At 46.3% G+C, this 19,108-nt stretch overlaps 1 protein-coding gene across 2 annotated transcripts in view; it reads left to right on the forward strand.

The window, feature by feature from the left end:
* The window catches only part of RPS14 (ribosomal protein S14), a 4,270-nt gene extending 2,697 nt beyond the window's left edge, over positions 1 to 1,573 (forward strand). For both annotated transcript variants that reach the window (XM_027081571.1, XM_027081572.1), the window contains exons 4-5: positions 442 to 518; positions 1,452 to 1,573. In XM_027081571.1, coding sequence (XP_026937372.1) covers positions 442 to 518; positions 1,452 to 1,519 — 145 coding nt within the window. In that variant the 3' untranslated portion in view covers positions 1,520 to 1,573. The remainder of the gene's footprint in view (positions 1 to 441; positions 519 to 1,451) is intronic.
* The last annotated feature ends 17,535 nt before the right edge of the window (positions 1,574 to 19,108 follow it).

Here is a 19,108-nt window from a genome sequence, read left to right on the forward strand (position 1 = left end):
GCACGAACCTGTGTCCCCTGCATCGGCAGGTGGACTCTCAACCACTGCGCCACCCGGGAAGCTCTGTTATTTGTCTTCTAAGATGACTGCTGTGTTGGGAACAGACCAGATAGGAAGTTGTTAAAGTGGTCCAGTGGACCGTTGATAGTGTTGTGGTCTTGGGAGGATGGAAAAGGACAGATCACCAGAAACACTTAGAATCACAGCATGTGACCAAAAGGGGCACTTCTTTGAACAGGGTGCAGGCAGAGCAGGATACAAACTGTGACCCATGGTGCTGGGGGGAGTGTGTGACAAAAAGTAAGTGGCATACTAAGCCTGAAGTATTTACGGTCTGGCCCTTTGCAGAAACAAAGTTTGTAGAGCCCTGAACTAGAGGGTTGTGGGATCTTCTCATGACTTGGCCAAAAGCTTTTCTTAATTTAGATATTCATATCCTAGGACCAAGACTCCTGGACCAGGGGCCCAGTCAGCCCTTAGAGCCCTTGCCCGCTCAGGAATGAAGATTGGGCGGATTGGTGAGTGCCCCTCTTTGGCTTATGCTTGGATTTGCTTTGAAGCACTGACCCCGGAAAGCATGTGGTCTGCTCAGTGGATACAGGGCCTAGTCTGGTAACTTTTGGCAGTTAGGTTTGTTAATAGGGAGTGCAAGAGGCACCATGTGACATAAACTCTCTCCCTGAACACCCTTGTTGCCTTGATGTGAATGTCCTGCTTTGGGACAGCGCCGTCTCATTTCTGAACTTCTGTGCCTGATGGTGACTGGTGGAACTGACAGGAGATGAATTGTCCTTTCCAGTGTTCTCATGGGGGTTGCTGTTGGTATTTGGGGGGGGTGTCTCCTGTGTGATCATTGACTACTCAATATCAGTAGGGCAGGCCAGGCATTGTGACAAGAGTGTATGGAGGGGGCAGTAGCTCCCATGGTTGAGAATCACAGCAGTTCTCTACACTTGTGTAGTATTTATACCCTCACGTCTGATCTGGCCACTTATAGCTCTTAGGAGGGAGATGTTAGCCCTTCCCTATTGTTTCTGTGGCAACGTGTACTGATCCCTCAGTCGAATGTCTAGCCCTCTCAAGATTTTTTCAGAACATTTTCAGCCTCCTAGCTATTAAAAAGGAGATATTCTTCAGTTTATGAGGATTTTTCCACTAGAGTCAGTGCGCTAGGTGTCAGAAACCTGGATTTATCACCTGCCTCTGACATCCTGTGCAAGTGACCCACTCTGAGCCTCAGTTTCCCCTTCTGGTAAGTTGAGTTCAAACCACATCAGAAATTTTGAGGAAGCAGCAGATGGGGCAGCTCCACATCTATCTGTTAAATACTGAGGACTTAACTTGTGAAGCAGCAGGATCCACTGCTGATCCGTTAGACCAATTGGCCTAGGGAGGCCTGGACCCCTTCCCATCCAGCTCCAGGCAATGATGTTTTCTCTTCCTCCCCACAGAGGATGTCACCCCCATCCCCTCCGACAGCACCCGCAGGAAGGGGGGTCGCCGTGGTCGCCGTCTGTGAACAGGACTCCTCAAATTATTGTTTTCTGTTAATAAATTGCCTTGATGTAAGTTCTTTTCGACTCTAGTCTTTTCTCCTTTGTGTAGGGGCCACCCTTGGGGATATTTTGATTCCTTCCTTCTGTATTTAACCAGGGTGTGGGACTGTCTTGAGGTCATGGGTGCGTTGATAAACCAGCAGCCATTTAATAGATACATTGCTTCAGAGAATGTATCTAGCCTGTCAAAGAGGAGCACAAGAGGTACTGATTCAGCCCCTACCATGGGACAGGGTGAGCCTGTGTTCTGGGAACTGGTTTCCTGGGAGGAGGAGCCTAAGGAAAGGTGAGATAATGGTGGCTGCGGTTGGGTCTTTTCTACACTGCTTGTTGTGGTGTTAAGTTACCTCAGTCATCTAAAGCCGACCAAGGCCTTGGAGACCTTGTTTTGAAAGTGAAGGTGTTGATTCCAAAAGTGGACCAGTTCTTAAAGAGCGGGAGTGGAGTGGAAACTGTTGAGCTAAGTGTATGTAGCCTGAGCAGAAGAGCCTTCCAGACAGCCATATATAAACACGTGTGGGTGTGTACTCGCCCCCCACACCTTCTGTGCAAAAAAGGGATCGCACTCTTGCATCTTGCTTTTTCTCACTTGGCAGATCTTGGAGGTTGTTCCACATCAGTACATAAAGTACATAAAGATTTGGTCACCCACAAATACACACCAAGCCCTATTTTCGTCGGTGATGAAAAAGAAAGTTTCTGCTTTCCGGAAGCATGCATCCAGCTCCAAGGACCCAGTGGCACCAGATGGTACTGAGTGTTCTGCAGAGGCTTAGCATAGCGCTGTGTGATAGTGACTGCTGCCCCAAGGCAAGACAATGGCATAATGTTTTCAGGGTTCATCACAGCATGTTTCAGGACTTCATTCCTTTTTATTGCTGATTAACGTTCCATTACCTTGATACACAGATCTCTTCACAGTTCTCTTCCAACTTGGAAGAACCTTGGAGAGGTGGGTCTTGCCATGGCTCCTACCAACTTACCCTGTGTGATGGACAAGCCATCTTTTTTGAGTCTCTTTGTTTCTTCATCTTAAAAATGAGTGATTACAACCCAAAGTATAAAATGAGTCCATGCTGCTGCAGGTGATTTGAATAAATTAAGCCATAAATCTTAAAAAGGATTCTAAATAAAAGTAGATGCTCCCCCTTCCAGTAAGTGGGACTTACTGTGGGCTAGACTTAGTGACTCACGAACATGGAAGAGGGAAAATGTTAACTTTGTTCTGGAGAGACCTTAACCAAACTATTAAGGTTGCTTAACACTTCTGATATATCATGTTGATAGTACTCTGATTTGACAAGATGAGCACTTCACCTCTGAATTCTCTCTGAAAACCCATAGTCCAGTTAGAGGACGTTCTACTGCGTTATCAACATTTAAATGGTCAAAAGTTACGAAAAACAAGGACTTAAGACCAGAGGAGGGACTTCCCTGGCGGCACAGTGGTTAAGAATCCACCTGCCAGTGCAGGAGACACGGGTTCAAGCCCTGGTCCAGGAAGATCCCACATTCCAAGGAGCAGCTAAGCCCGTGCGCCACAACTACTGAGCCTGCGCTCTAGAGCCCACGAGCCACAACTACTGAAGCCCGCGCACCTAGAGCCCGTGCTCCACGACAAGGGAAGCCACTGCAATGAGAAGCCCGCGCACCACAACGAAGAGTAGCCCCCGCTCTTCGCAATTAGACAGGCCGCACGCAGCAACGAAGACCCAATGCAGCCAAAAATAAGTAAATAAATTTATTTAAAAAAAAAAAGACCAAAGGAGCTGAAGGAGATGTGATATAATGCATTGGATCCTGGACCAGAAGAGGCATTAGTATAAAAGCTAATATCTAATCTGGAGTCCAATTAGTAGTAATGTACCTATGCTCATTAGTTTTGACAAATGTATTGTTATAATGTAAGATGTTAACATGAGGAAACCAAATGAGTGTTATACAGAAACACCATACCTTTGCAACTTTTTGGTAAATCTTAAAGGATTCCAAAATAAACATTAGGGGAAAAAATGAGGGTACTTTTCTACTGTCATTCTGGTTTCTAAGGCAGCACGTGGTGCACAGACCCTCAGGTATGCATTCCAGGATGAAAATCCCAGTTCCCCAGATTTAGGCTCTAACCTCAGGCAAATTATTTAACCCCTCAGCCCTTTAGTGAAAATTCCTGTGATAAGGGCAGCCTCATAGGGCATCACAAAAATAAGATTGAAGCGTTTAGCACAGTGCCTGGCACTGAAGAAGCTGCTGCTATTCTTATGCCTGTTCAGTTCTTCTGCCAAGCAGCATGAATGACAGCTGGCTGGAATCCTGGTGGGAAAATGCTGGCGCTTGCTGGAGCGTTCTTTTTATTTCCTGTAATGGGACTTTGCAACCTGTCCTGCTGTTTCCTGGTAACAAGGGATGCAGTCAGCCAGGTCTCTGAAAGCAGTTCATTTCTAGGTTTTGTTTGCAAGTTACAAGGAGAGCTAATTGGTGCAGCCCAGGTTGGAACGTAAGCAGCCTCCTGGCCACTGAGGTGGACAGGGCAGGACTCGAGATGTTGCCCCCCCCCCCCCCGAGACTGCAGACCATGGAAGCCCAGCTGCTGGCTGTAAGTGCAGCCTCAACCAGGGCCATGGAGATGGTCCCTACTTCTCGATCCTTTCTCTTACCTGAGCTCCTGCAACAGTCTCTCCAAGTCTCCCTGTCTTCCCCCAAGCCCCTGCCTATCCCTAGGCCACACTGCAGCTGTGTGATCTAAAATTAATTGGATTCTGTCACTATCCTGCTATTTTATCCCTGCCCCACTCTTCAGTCTAGAAGCCAGTCTCCACGAATCTCCAGTGTTTTATCTAACCCTGCCATACCCTTCACCCTCTCTGCCCAAGCCAAACCTAGTTCCTTTCAGTTTTCCAATTCTCCATGCCTTCAGTCTTTTGCTCATGCTTCCCCCTCCCAGCCTGGCTCCTTCAGTATCTCCTCTCCCCAGCTTGGCCTCACTACCTTCTGTTCACCTGTTGGAATCAGCTTTTCATCACTCGCAAAGTTATCTTCCTGGATGCCCCTCAAGATGCTTCTCCACTCAGTTCCCCCAACACCCTTACTCTCCTCGTGGTACCACTAGTCTCCCTCTGTTCTAATAGCCTATTTCCCCACTAATCTGTGAGCTCTGAGAGGGCAGAGAGTATGTCTTGTTCAGTGTCTGCCAGCCCAGTCTGCAAAAGTAGGGGCTCTATAAAGATTTGTTTGCTGAATCATTGAAAGAATGGGCTTCGCCTTCTGTAGTCAATTAGATAGTTGAAGGACTTCTCTAGATCCTGGATACATTAAAACAAACATGCATTCTTGGGCTCTATTCTCAGGGGAGTTAAAGAAATGAGAAAGAAAAGGACATTAAGATGAAATGCGTTAGGGAGCAGAGAGCTGTAGGCAAAGAAAGTTGGGGTAGCCCTCTGGGCACATACTGGAGTTAGTGCCCAGAGATTAAGTTTAGGCTCTGCCCTCAGCCCCGCCCATAGCCCCAAGGTGAGGGAACTGAACTTGACCTTCAATTTAAGCCGGAAATCCTCAGATTTCAGAGCTAATGTGGTCCCAGGTGGGAGTGTCTGGGCTCTTTGTAGAAAAGCAAGTCCTCTGGAGAAAACCATCTATATTTGAGGTCTTGCCAGTTGTTTCTTCTTCCGGTTCGCTTCATTGACCTGGGTGATGGTGTCATGGCTCCCTTTTGCCCAGGAGAATACTATCAAGGCCATTCTCAGTCTCTTAATGAAGGATCTGGAAAACCTTTCCCCAAACGTGGTCTCAGGGGAGCATTGCTGACCTTAAGTGGGCCAAAGAGAAGATGTATAAGGGACTTTAAGTTCTGTCTTGGGGAAGAGGGAGCAAGCAGTCTTGTTGCTTGTAGTTCTTAAGTGGTAGAACTTGGCCAGTGGGTGGGTAGGAGTTGTAGAGAGATTTAAGCATCAGATAAAGAAGAGTTTTCTACAAGAGAGCTGCTAAGAGGAAATAAAACTGCTTCATGAAGAGTGGATCTCCTAATCATTGGAGGCATACACGTGTAAGCCAGACCCCCAAAGGCTAGTTACATCAGAATCACTTAGTGTGGCAGAGACAGTTCCCTAAAGTGCTGCTTTTTTCATTATGAATAGCAGTCTCAATTTTTAGCTGGATGTATAGTTGATCAGAATAGAGATTACAGTTCCTAACTATAGTCACCATGCTGTATATTACATGGACTTATTTTATAAATAAAGGAAACATCTAAAAGGGAACATTCCCTTTCCTCTAGATAATTGCTTTCAGATCTTTGCTGGAACTTGTCACCTTATCAAACAGCCCTTCCTTGATCATCACAGATCAGTTAATGTTTCTGCCCGCTGCCCCACCTCTAGCCATCATTCTTAAGCTGTTTACCTGCCACATTCATAACACTTAACCCCAACTGATAGTCCGGAGTCTGTGCCTCTTGAGTCCAGTGGTTCTCAACCTTGAGCGTGCATCAGATTCAGTAGATCTGGGATGGAGGCCTGAGAATTTCTATTTCTATCAAGTCCCCAGGTAGTGCTGATGTCAGTGGTCTGGAGACCACACTTTGAGAACCACTGGACTTGTCTGTTTAGGTCACTGCTGTATCCCAGCACCAGGAACAGTGCGTTAAGTTGTGTTCTCTAAATATTTGTTGACTCAAATTGCAGATATTATCTCATTCAGTAGCTTTAAGGCAAGTACTGTTATCCACATTTTACATATGGGGAAACTGAGGGTCAGAGTAAGTGAGTTGTCCAGGGGCACATAGCTAGAAAGGATCAGAGTAGAGATTCAAACCTGCGCTTGTGTGTAACCGGGGAGCGTGCCTTCCTCAGTCACTGTGCTGTCATACCTTTGTCAGGCTGGGGCTCAGTACAGTCTGGTTGAGGAGCAGGAAGAGGAGGACCCTCCCTGTCCTTGCAGAGGATTGGGGAGTAGATGGCAGCAGAGTGCCCCTCCTGAAGGGAGCCCAGTGGCTGTTGAGTTTGCAGCCGTCATATATGGATGGCCACCAGGTGGCAGCATCGTACAGATAGGAAGCCACCTGCTGGGATGGGGGGAGGTGTCTGGGTTCTGCCACCATTAACTTCTGTGGCCCTAGGCATATCCCATTTCTTATGGGCTTTAATTTCCCCATCTTCACAGACAGAAGACTGGATCTCTATAATACATAAAGAAAACTTGCAGCTCAAATACCACCTATAAGAGACAGGTGCAGCTACTGAAAATCAAATGCCCCCAAACCAAATATACTGTTTCTCTTCTCCTACACTGAAAAAAAACCCCCAAACCCAAAAAACCCACCACCAACAAACCCCCCGACATAACACTCCACTGTACTATCACTGTCCAAAACAAATATGCAAACCACAAAACCGAGCCACATGTAATTTCAAATTCTCTAGTAGCTATATTAATAAACTATAGAAAGTGACATTAATTGTAATAATACATTTTATCTAACCCAATATATCCAAAATATTTTCACTTCAATGTATAATCGATATAGAAAATTATTACCAAGATATTTTACATTTTCTTTCTCTACTAAATCTTTGAAACCCGGTGTGTGTTTTACACTTAACAGCACATTTCAATTCAGACTAGCCATGTTTCAAGGCTTCAACTGCCACATGTGGCTAGTGGCTGCCCTGTTAGACAGCACAGCCCTAGGATATTAATCGCAAATGTTTACTGAGATAGGCACTGTACTGTTTTATATACATTATCTTAATCAGTCCCCATAATACCCTATAAATCAGGCAAGATTATTATCAGTCAAATTTTGCAGATAGGGACTTCCCTGGTGCTCCAGCAGCTAACCCCATGACCCTTGGGGAGTTCGTCTGGGCTGGGGCAGATGGAGAAGGCTTTGGATGGGAGAAAAGTGAGGGCGATGGTAGCTTGGGCCAGGAAAGCTGTTTGAACAAAGCAGTGGAGTGAGACTTTGTGGATGATGGGGAATTGGTGGCTGGCTTCATGAGAGGTGGGGCTGAGGGTCCTGAATCCAAGATCTCACTTTGATGCGGCAGGGACCAAGGCAGGCAGGTGAGGGTTTCTGAACAGGGGGATCAGTTGAGCCAGGATCAGGTATCTGGGATTTGGAAGGTGAATCCAACAGCCACAGGAGATCAGAGGAGAGACTTGGGCAGGGAGACGGGAAGGTAGCAGAGACTCTAGGAGACAATAGGGATTTCTGGTTTATCCTCTGGGATCAGCTCCAGGAAGTTCTATTTCTGAAATGAAAGCAATCTCAACTAGCCCAGGCATGAGGACTAAAGCTTTTTGCGTCTCTGGAGGCAAATAACTATCACTGGACCTTGGAATCCAATAGCTCTAGACATTACCACCTCCTCCAGGAAGCCTCCCCTGACTTCCCAAGGATGAATTCCACCCCGGAGTCATGTTCTGTTACGTCAGAACCAGGCCCACCTCCGGCTCAGCCCAGCTTCCCTCAGAGCTTTGACAATACTTGCTCATTCAATTGACCCAATTCCACCAGCCCAGAGAAGGTAAGGAAAGTGTATGTGGTCCCCTTCCCCGGGGAGATCTCAATGTAGCTTAGGGGACCAGCCTCAGTGACTGAAAGCAGCCAGAGAGCAAGAGGGGAGCATTTGTAAGCAGTACCCTGCATCTCCTATGAGCTTGGGACGGGCCCACTGCACCTGAGACTGAGGCTGAAGTCTCTCCAAGGTCAGCCCGGTCACTTCAAGGCTGAGAGCCAGAGGCTCTGACTGTTCCTTCCAGGAAGGCCTTATTCCTTTCTTCTCCCTCCTGTTCGAGGTCTCCATTTCCCTGCTTCCTCACTTCCCCAGAGCACGATCCAGGGGCCTGGGCCCCCACCCCGACTCTGTAGCAGCGGGCTGTACAGACTTCTTTCCAAACCAGCTGTTTTGTGACCTTTTGTGCTTAGAGGTTATGCCAGCCTGTGGCAAAACCACTGTGTACTGTATTTATTTATTCTGTTAGTTGAAAAAACAAGACTCAAATGCCCCTCCCCTGCTCCGCCCCCTGTGTAGTACAGCATGACACTCTGTCTCGTGTATCCCTCTGTCCGTCTGTCTGACTTCCTGTGACATTGTGACCTGTTCTTTGTCCTACTTGGCTAATAAAAGAATCTGGCAGCACACACACAAAAAAATGCGTCCACTGCAGGGGACACGGGTTCTATCCCTGGTCCCGGGAATATCCCACATGCCGTGAAGCAACTAAGCCCATGCGCCACAACTACTGAGTCTGCGCCCTAGAGCCTGTGAGCCACAACTACTGAGCCCGCGTGTCACAACTACTGAAGCCTGTGCGCCTAGAGCCTGTGCTCCGCAACAAGAGAAGCCACCACAATGCAAAGCCCGCACACCACAACAAAGAGTAACCCCGGCTCGCCGCCACTAGAGAAAGCCCATGCGCAGCAATGAAGACCCAGTGCTGCCAAAAATAAATAAAATTAAAAAAAAAAAAAAAATCTCAGGTGACATGCGGTGTGGCCAAAAAAAATTAAAAATTTAAAAATTTAAAAATTCATTTTGCAGGTAACGAAACTGAGGTTCAGGGAGGCTTCTTGGCCAAGATCACACAGCAGGTAAGCAGAAGATTCTGGATTTGAACTTGGCTCTGTCTGGCTCTAGAGTGTGTACCCTTCACCTTGACATAATCCTGCCCTGATAGACGTTTAGGATATGCAGTCAGTTAGGCCCACTGATTGGGATTCCAAAGTCAGGGAATGCAGAAGCCCAGGAGCCAACAAGAAGGCCTGTGAGGGCAGGAGGAGAGAGACCTTGAAGCTACAATTCTCCCACCCGCCTCAATGTTTGACAGCGTTGAGCTTGCCTAGCAAACAGCCAGTGACTCTGTCAAGAAGAAATCATGATCTTAGGAAAATCATGTTAGCATGATGAGTAACTGAGCTTGCACACACAAAAAAATTGGTGTCAGGAGAAAATGAAAATTGAGAAATGCAGGACAATAGGAATAGCCTACAGGGAGTACGGAAGAGGGCAGAATTCCAAGGGACAGGGCTAGGCCCAAAGTGTAGAAGTCATAGAGAGCAAGTTGTAGCTCTACCTCAGGAAAAATAGCAATAATGACAGTGTCAGTAGCTAAAATTTATTAAGCACTTACCAAGCAACTTAAATGTAGCATCTTATTTCATCCTCATTATCATACTAGGAAGTAGGTACTATTACTACGATTTTACAGATGAGGAAACTGAGGCACAGGATGCTAGTAGGAAGCAGAGTTGCGATTCAACCAACTGGAGTCCACACTCTGGATTGCCACACCATCCTGCCTAGAATGAGCTGCTTGTGGAGGTACTGAGCTCTGTGCTCTGGAGGCATGTAAGCAGAGCGCCAGAGATGTTGGGAAATGCTCCAAAAGGACCATTCCCAAGAAGGACAGAACTAGTGAACTGATAATTAAGCTTCTCTGGAGAGTAAGGAAGGTAGACACTGCCCAAAAGGATTGGGAAGGAATCGTATCTGCCTTTTGAATCCAACCCCTTGGGAATAGGGGCTGTAGGCGGCATGGCCTTCACTAAGACTGGTGAAAGTGAGTTAAGGGCTCTATGGGAGGCAAGGTACTTAAGAGAATGGGCTCTGCGGACAGCTCAGACCTGGGCCCAAATCCTGGGTTTGCCACTTGCTGGCACTTGGCTAGTTTGTACATCTCATTTAATCTCCCTGAGGCTCACAGGGCTATTGTGACAATAAAATGATGAGACAGATATCCGCCAAGTCAGGAAAGTCAGGAGCCAAGGCCTTGGTGTAATTCACAAAGCTTCACTTTTTCCCCAAACCCAGTGGATGGGCTGTTGGTGGCAGCAATTGGGAAATTAGCTGCCAGGCTGAGGAGGCAGGTCTGAGAGCCGGAGAGCAGGAAAAGAGAGGCATCAGGGAGTTGGTCTGGTGCCTTCACAGAGAGGCACTCCAGGACCGCTCTTGCCTGGGGAGGAGGCTGGTCAGCCACACAGGGGCGGCTCTGTGGAAGTACCAGGGACTCACTGCGCAGGAGCTCAGCAGAACCCCTCCTCCTCAGCATCATCAGTCCCTCCTTCCCTCCCGCCCTCCCTTCTGAGGCGTTTCCATCTGGACAAATATGTTCAAACACCGTGACCTGTGTTCTCTTCCAGGGGCTACCCTCACCTCTCTGCTCTCCCTCCCATGCTGGCTTCACTTCTTCCCTCCCAATCGCCTCCCAACCCAATTCTCAGAACTGCTTTTGTCAAGATCTCCCATGACCTCCATGTGGCCCAGACCAGTGGGCATTTCCCTCAGTGATATTTGGCACAGCTGACACTCCTTCACTCCTTTATTGGGATCTGTGATCACACCCTCTCCCCGTTTTCCTTCTGATCCCTGACCACTCCTCTGCACTGCTCAGAGCTGCTCCTCATCCGATCTCTACACATTGAGGGTCCCCAGAGCTCAGCCCTGATCCCATGGTTGAAAATGCTGCCCGTAATTTGGTCATTTACAAAGGTGTATGCTCACTCTTCTTCAAGTTTCAGTCATCTACCTGAGGTCAACACGTGGGTGTCACATAGAATACAGCCAGAACCAAACTCTAGGGTCTACCGATTCCAGAATGTGTTTCCCATCTTCTCCACCCCAGCAAATGCCACCATCCATTGTATAGCTCTAAACCCGGCCACCGTCTTTTTTTTTTTTTTTTTTTTTTTTTGCGGTACGCGGGCTTCTCACTGTTGTGGCCGCTCCCGTTGCGGAGCACAGGCTCCGGACGCACAGGCTCAGCGGCCATGGCTCACGGGCCCAGCCGCTTGGCGGCACGTGGGATCTTCCCAGACTGGGGCACGAACCCGTGGTCCCCTGCATCGGCAGGCGGACTCTCAACCACTGCGCCACCAGGGAAGCCCCGGCCACCGTCTTTGAACTCACTCCCACAGCAAGTCCTGACATTTCTACTTTCAAAACAGCTATCGAACCCATCCACTTTTCCTTGTCTCCACCACCATCTCTCACCTAAACTACTTTACTCCTAACTAACCTCCAGGCTTCCACTCCTGCCCTTGGTAAATCTATATGCTGCACATCATCTAAAAACATAAACCAGCCCCAGCCCCTCCCTGCTTGACACCCTTTGCCAGCTTCCCATTGTGCTTGGAATAATACCTAAGCTGCAGCCCAGCCTGTCCCCTCAACATCATCTGAAACCACCCTTCCCCTCGCTCACTAGGCTCAGACGCACTGTACTTCTTTCTGTTCCTCAAATGTGCCAAGGACTTCTTGTTTCTGTGAATGACATCATCTCCATCACCCAAGCAGAAAAGCTCACCAAGCATCTTGGTCTCACCCCTCTATCCATATCCAGTTTTGCCTGAGTCCTGTGGACCTCCTCCTGACACTTTTATTCTTCGTCCCCTTTCCTCCAGTGCTCCTAGCTATAGCCTCCAACAGGCCTGCTTGACTTTTCACCACAGCCTCCTGACTGGTCTCCCTGCCTCCAGCCTCAGTTGTGACCTGACCCCAGCCACAGATTGACCCCGATCGCTAAGCCCAACCTCAGCCACTGGTAGCCTGGTCTCTGAGTGAGACTGGGGCTCAGCCATCGCCAGGTGTCTCCAAATGCCCCTGTGTCCTAGTGACAGGCACAGAACTGGTGCTTGATACATATTTGTTGGATGAATGAATTCTAGGGGAAGGCTCGGTCAGTCCTACTCAGCTGTGCTAGCTGAGATCATGTCCAAAGGTCATGCTATTAACCTACCTGCCACACGGCAGCTGGGAGAAGAGTAGGGGATTCCCAGATCCTAAATTGGTTGTAGAACATCTGACCTAGGGCAAATTAAATCCTCTCCTCACTCAATTGTCCCTTCAGTAGGATGGGAAGGAGTGAAGCAGCTAGTTTCTTTCTCCCAGAAACACTGTACTATACTCAGTATAAAATGTTTCCGCACCCCAGTTCTCCTTGGACCTTCACAGCAGTGCCATGAGGCAGTGGGGATTATCTGCCCCTATTGTACTGATTTTCAACACAGCCTGAACCACCCTTTTAAACTGCAAGTCAGATAATGACACTCCTTTGCTCAAAGCCTTCCCATGGCTCTTGATTTTACTCAGAGTAAAAGCCAAGGTTGTGACAATGGCCACAGGATCTGACCCCGGAACTTGCTGACCTCATGTCCTGTCATGTTCCACCTTAGTGGCGCCGCTCTAGCCACACTGGCCTCCTTGCTGTTCCTCAGCCATGCCGGGTGCATCCCCACTCTGGGATCTTTGTTCTGGCTGTTCCTTCTGTCCAGGGAATCCTTCAGCCAGACACGGGCTGCATTAAACACCTCAAGCCTGTGCCCAAATCTCGCCTTGTCAGTGAGGCCCAGCCCAACACCCTATAAAGTACTACAACCTGCCCCTATCCTGCTGCTGCAGTAATACCTTTCCTTTTCCCGATCTCTGGCACCACTCTTTTTTTTGTTTTTATTGGGGTACAGTTGTTTCACAATGCTGTGCTAGCCTCTACTATACAGCGAAGTGTGTGCTATACAGCAGGTTCTCATTAGTTATCCATTTTATATATATTAGTGTCTGCCATCACTCTTTTTAAAATTAATTAATTAATTAATTAATTTGGTTGTGCCAGGTCTTAGTAGCGGCCGGAGGGCTCCTTAGTTGCGGCTCGTGGGCTCCTTAGTTGTGGCTCACCAGCTCCTTAGTTGTGGCATGCGAACTCTTAGTTGTGGCACGCATGTGGGATCTAGTTCCTTGACCAGGGATCGAACACGGGCCCCCTGCGCTGGGAGCATGGAGTCTTAACCACTGCGCCACCAAGGAAGTTCCTGCCATCACTCTTTAATAAATAAACTTACTTGTTTGTTTCCCACTAGAATGTAAACTCCATAAGGGCAGGGATACTTGTCTGCTTTGTTCATTTATGCAGCCCAAGGACCTGGCACAAAGTAGATGTGCAATAAATAATTGTTGAATGCATGAGTGAGTGAAAGAAGTGAAGTAAGTGGCTTGCCCAGGCCAGGCATAACAGGTACAGGACTGTAGCCCAGACCTGCTCCTTTCCCACAAAGAGGACCTTTTCCAACCCCTTGTTCATGGCCAAGGTGTGCTAGGGTCCCCGTACAGAAAGGATGGCCAGGCCATCCTGGGGTGGTAGATAGGGCTGGACATGCACTGCCTACCACCTGGGGTGGCTCTTTCCTCTCAGGGACTTTGGGACTAAGGAGGAAAACAGGATGGCAGAGGTCCTGGGGGATTCCACCTCCTGGCTCACCCTGGTGATCTGGCAGGAACTCACACCTCTGGGTCTTGGAGTGCCCAGACCAAGGGAGAACAGGCATCTCAACCTAGACTAGCTTAATGGGGACACCACAGGAGGAGACTCCCAGGATGATCCAGAGTGGGAGGGTGAGGCCCCCTCTGGCTCTGTTGAGCAGCTCCAAATCTCTGGGTACAGGCAGGGTCCCGGATTCAGATGCAGCAGATTTGCAGAAAAAAATTTATCACTGAACTACCTAACATTTATTGCACACTTAGTCTCTACATCAGGCATATGTATACTAATTCATTCAATACTCCTAACAATCTAATGGTTTAGGTTCTGTTAGTATGCCCATTTTACAGGTGAGGAAACTGAGGCATGGTGGAGTTAAGTAATTTGCTCAAAATCACATCCTGTAGTGGTGGAGCTGGAATTTTTTTCTTATCAAAACAAAACTTTTGATAGTTTCTGAGAAATTTCAAGGAGGCTTACAACACACATTTTGTGCTCATGCTGTGAAAGAGCCCACTGTCAATGTAATAATGTGTCAATAATGTGATGGGAATATAGTGTCGTCTTAGCAGCTAGCACAGTTCTTATATAGGAGGAAATTGGATTTGTACACAATTGCCTTTATGTTTTTTCTAAACAGTTATTATTCAGAATTTCAAACATACAGAGAAAATGTTCATACATATACCCACCACCTAGATTCACCTATTGTTAATTTTATCTGTTATCTTTCTTTTTTTCCTATTTTGAAAATAACTTGCAAACCTCATGTCATGTCACCTCCAAGAACTTCATTCAGCCTTCGGCCTCTAAAAGTATATTTTTCTAGCAGACTAATGTTCCATTATTGCATCTAAGAAAAGCAGTAATAATTCCCAAGTATCAGCTAACATTCAGTCCATGTTCAAATTGCCCCAGCTTCTTAAAAATATTTCTTACAGGGACTTCCCCAGCGGTCCCATGGTTAAGACTCTGCGCTTCCAGTGCAGGGGGTGCGGGTTCGATCCTTGGTCAGGGAACTAAGATCCCACATGCTCTGCGGCACGGCCAAAACCCCCCAAAAAACAGGGACTTCCCTGGTGGCGCAGTGGTTAAGAATCTGCCTGCCAATGCAGGGGACACGGGTTTGAGCCTCGGTCCGGGAAGATCTCACATGCCGCGGAGCAGCTAAGCCCATGTGCCACAACTACTGAGCCTGCGCTCTAGAGCCCGTGAGCCACAACTATTGAGCCCTGCACGCCACAACTATTGAAGCCCGCACGCCTAGAGCTCGTGCTCTGCAACAAGAGAAACCACCGCAGTAAGTCTGCGCACCACAAAAAAGAGTAGCCCCCTCTCGCTACAACTAGAGAAAGCCCACGCACAGCAAGGGAGATCCGATGCGGCCCAAAATAAATAAATAAATAAATAAATTGTATTTTAAAAAAACCCAAAAAACCAAAAAACAAAACCAAATAAAAATCTCTTACAGCTTTTTTCCCAACCAAAATCTTGTCAAAATTTACAAATTGCATTTGGTTGTTACGTTTCTTCAATCTTTTAAAATATAGAACCCTCTCCACACCCACACATGCATGTTTTTTCATGACATTGACTCTTCGATGGGTACAGTTGTTGTTTGTAGACTGTCTCTGAATTTGTCTGTTTCCTCATAGTTTTATTTCATTCGTTCTTCTGTGTCCTGTAAACTAGAATTTAGGTCTAAAGGCAGATTCGTTTAATGATTTTTTTAGCAAAGATACTCCCCAGCTGAGTATCTTACCCCATTAGGAAATACATAATGTTATGTTGCTCCACCACTGGTGATGCTAAAAGTTTGATCATGTGGTGGTGACAGCAGGGCTGCACCATTGTAGACTGCCTTTTTCTGTAAACAACCAGCAAGGACTTTGGGGATGATACTATGGCATGTGGATATCCTGTTCTCCCCCAACCCTTTGTCTCATGGTTTGGGCATCTATTGGTGGTCCTTGCCTGAGTTAATTATTACACTGGGGGTTACAAACAGGTGATTTTCTAATTCTGTCTTTTCTTTTACATTAGTTAGCTTGCACTCTTCTAGAAACAAGGGTTTTTCCTCATCAGCTGGGATTGAACTGTATAGTTCCTTTTAAAGAGGCGGGGTAAATTATTCTTATTGATGCTGGAATTGTCTCATATGTGGTTGGCAGGTGCCTCTTCAAGTTGGCTCCAGGGTCCTTCTGACAAACTCCAGCGGTCTTTGAGCACTTCTTCGCTTTCTGGGAAAAAAAGATGTCTCCGACTCACCTGTGTTTTCCCTTTCTCAGCCCTGGGATCTGCCATTTTGGAACTAGAATGTGAATCCAGCAAGTTGGCCTCAGAGCTCTTTTGTTTAGACCAGTCCCAGCTCTTTGTGACCTTGGGCCAGCTCCTTTCCGCTTTCTGAGCCAGACTTTCTTCATACGAACAGTGGGGGAGCAGAATCCTGCCTTAACCCTGGATACCCCTCAGGGTGTGGCAGATACCAAGCCTTCCTTCTTCCTGTCATTCTGTCTCCATCCCATGCAGGAGGGTAGGTAGGATGGGGCTGCTGCACCGGGCAGCAGGGCCTGTGTGACAACTGAGACCTCTTACCCTACTAGAAGCAAAGGAGGGAGCCATCATCCAGCCCACCCTCCTAGCTGGAATCGTCTCCAGCCTCCTGTGGGCGAGGACAGGATGACCCTTGGGGTCACCCTCAGCTTTGGCCTAAAGCTGCTTCGCAAGGAAAAGGCATTAGACTACCATTTTGTTATCACAGTCAGTTTAGAATCAACTGACTTCGATGTTGAATGGAGTTTTACTTCATATCAAAGTTATAAATTCACATATTTAAATAATCAAATCCTTCTAAAGGGCTGGCTGTGAAAAACAGCAATTCTTTACCTTCCTTTTCATACCACTTTAAAACGTTTTTAGCTGATTCATTTGGTATTAACCTCCATATCTCTAAATGACTACTGGTATTGTTACTTCCAGATTGTTTCAGTTTTAAACATTATCTGGTTGGCTTTGCACTGTGGAAGACCAAGATTTAGCCCTCTTTTCTCCTCTAAGTGACTTTTCCTGACCTCTCGTCCTCCCAAATGCCTCTATTGTATGTTTAGTTAGGTCAGTATTCAAAGTTTACTATATTATGACAATGTAAATGCCTTTTATAGCTGCATTATGTAGTATAGTATCATGACTATTCATTTCCTATATAACTTTTGTTTTCCCAAGAGTTAATAGTTGTCTTGGTTTTTCATTTGCTTAATTTTCTGTGAAATTATCATAATTCAACCTCATACTCTCCAAAAAAGGATCTAAGTCACCTCTTAGTATGTTCAGACCTATCAGCTATCTATCAATTTTATCTTGTTGAAGAAATGTCTTTCAGAGCCTTTGGGCCTGATCCAATATGGATATGTTGCTTTACTCCTGGGATTTTGCTGTACCATCATTCTGGGGATCCCCATTCCCTCTTGTGAGCTGAATTTCAGTTTCCTGTGTCCCAGGTCTTCCTTTATTTTTAGTGAACACCTTCATTTTGGTGGAGCATACCTTCCTGAAGCTTTCTGAGGAAGAAAAAATTTTTGAGATACCTAATGTCTGGAAATACCTTAATGACACCCTCCTACGTATTTAGTAATTTGGCTCAGTAAATATTCTAGGGTGGAAATCATTTTCCCATCGAATTTTGAAGGTGTTGCTCCGTTATCTTCTGGTTTCCAGGGTTGCTCTTAAGAAGTCCAAAGTCATTCTGATTCCTGGTCCTTTATATCTGTCTTGTTTATTTCTTTCTGTGGAATCTTCTTTTTGTCTTTATTTTTCTGAAACTTCACTTGATGTGCCTTGGTGTGAAATTATTTTTATACTTTGGCCCTGGTACTCACTGGGCCCTTTCAGTTTGGAAATTTATGTCTTTGAGTTCTGGGAATTGTACTGAATTTTTTCCCCTCTATTTTCTCTGTTCCCTATTTCTGGAACTCTGATATTTGGCTATTGGGCATCCTGGACTGGTCTTTAATTCTCTTATCTTTTCTATTTCTTTCTTTTTATCTTTGTGGTATACTTTCTGGGAGGTAAAACACACACACACATACATACACACAAAACCTTTATCTTTTACCTACTGGTTGTTTAATATCTACCCTCATATGTTTAGTCTTTAAGAGCTTTTTTGTTGTTCTTCTTCTAACAGTACTTCTATCTTTATAGCATACTATTCTTGTTTCATGGGTGCAGTATCATCCTTTACCTCCCTAAGGCTATTAATGAGTGTTCGCTTCCTGCATGGTTTTTGGGGTTTGATTAGTTGTTTTGTTCACTCTCTTTTATGTTAGAGGTTTACTTCAGATGTCCCATGACCCTTGATTGTCTAAAAAATCAAGTGGAAGCCGTGACCCATGTGAAGGGCTTATTCACTGAGGGCTTCCCTATAGGGTTATCTGGCTGGGTTGTTTCATTGTTGAACCCCAATATCAGAATCTTTAGGTCATTCCTTGTGGGATGGTCATACTCTCCAGGGAAGCCTTCTCTCATTTATTGCCTGGAGAAAGAAGGTCTGGCTTCTGGCATTCTGTGAACTGGGTCAGAGAGAAGGCTGGGACTCTCAGCTTTAGAACTGGGCCCATGCCCTGCACTGTGCCTAGGGATAGACTTCCAGTCCTCTTTCAGGGAGGGAGGGATAGTTGGGGAGGGAGAGGACATGGATATCCAACTGTTTTCATAAACAGACTTCCAACGAATCTTCTTTTTAGCCCCACCTGTACTCCCACCCAGTGTGCCTAATACCTCAATTCCTGAGCCTGTTCTATCATGTAAATTGGTGGCTTCTCAGCTTTTCTAGCTGCAGGTTTAGGATTAAGCTTTCTGGGGTCTGTTAATGACTACCTCCAATCCACCTGCTTTCCAGCTTCCAAAATTTTGCACTGTTTTCTCCTGTTCTCTTTGTCCTTATAGATTTACACTAAGAAAAAAAAAAGGCAACTCTTCGCCATTTTAGTGACAGAGCCAAGTGAAAGAGGAAGCAAAGCTATATATGTGTTCTAGCGATCATTACCAAGAAATCTGTTTTTAAATTGAGCTATAAATTTCACATAATAGTCAAGCTTTTAAAATGGTACAATTCAGTGGTTTTTCCATATATCCACAAAGTTGTGCAACAATCACCACTGTCTAATTCCAGAATATCTTCATCACCCTGAAAGGAAATCCCATACCCATTAGCAGTCATTCCCCATCCCCTTTCCCCCCTAGCCCCTGGCAACTGCTGATCTACTTTCTGTTTCTATGGCTTGCCTAGTCCAGACATTTCAAATAGA

Source organism: Aethalodelphis obliquidens, unplaced genomic scaffold, assembly GCF_003676395.1.
Source record: "Aethalodelphis obliquidens isolate GAN/ISIS:26980383/991018 unplaced genomic scaffold, ASM367639v1 scaffold45, whole genome shotgun sequence".
NCBI classification, from domain to species: domain Eukaryota; kingdom Metazoa; phylum Chordata; class Mammalia; order Artiodactyla; family Delphinidae; genus Aethalodelphis; species Aethalodelphis obliquidens.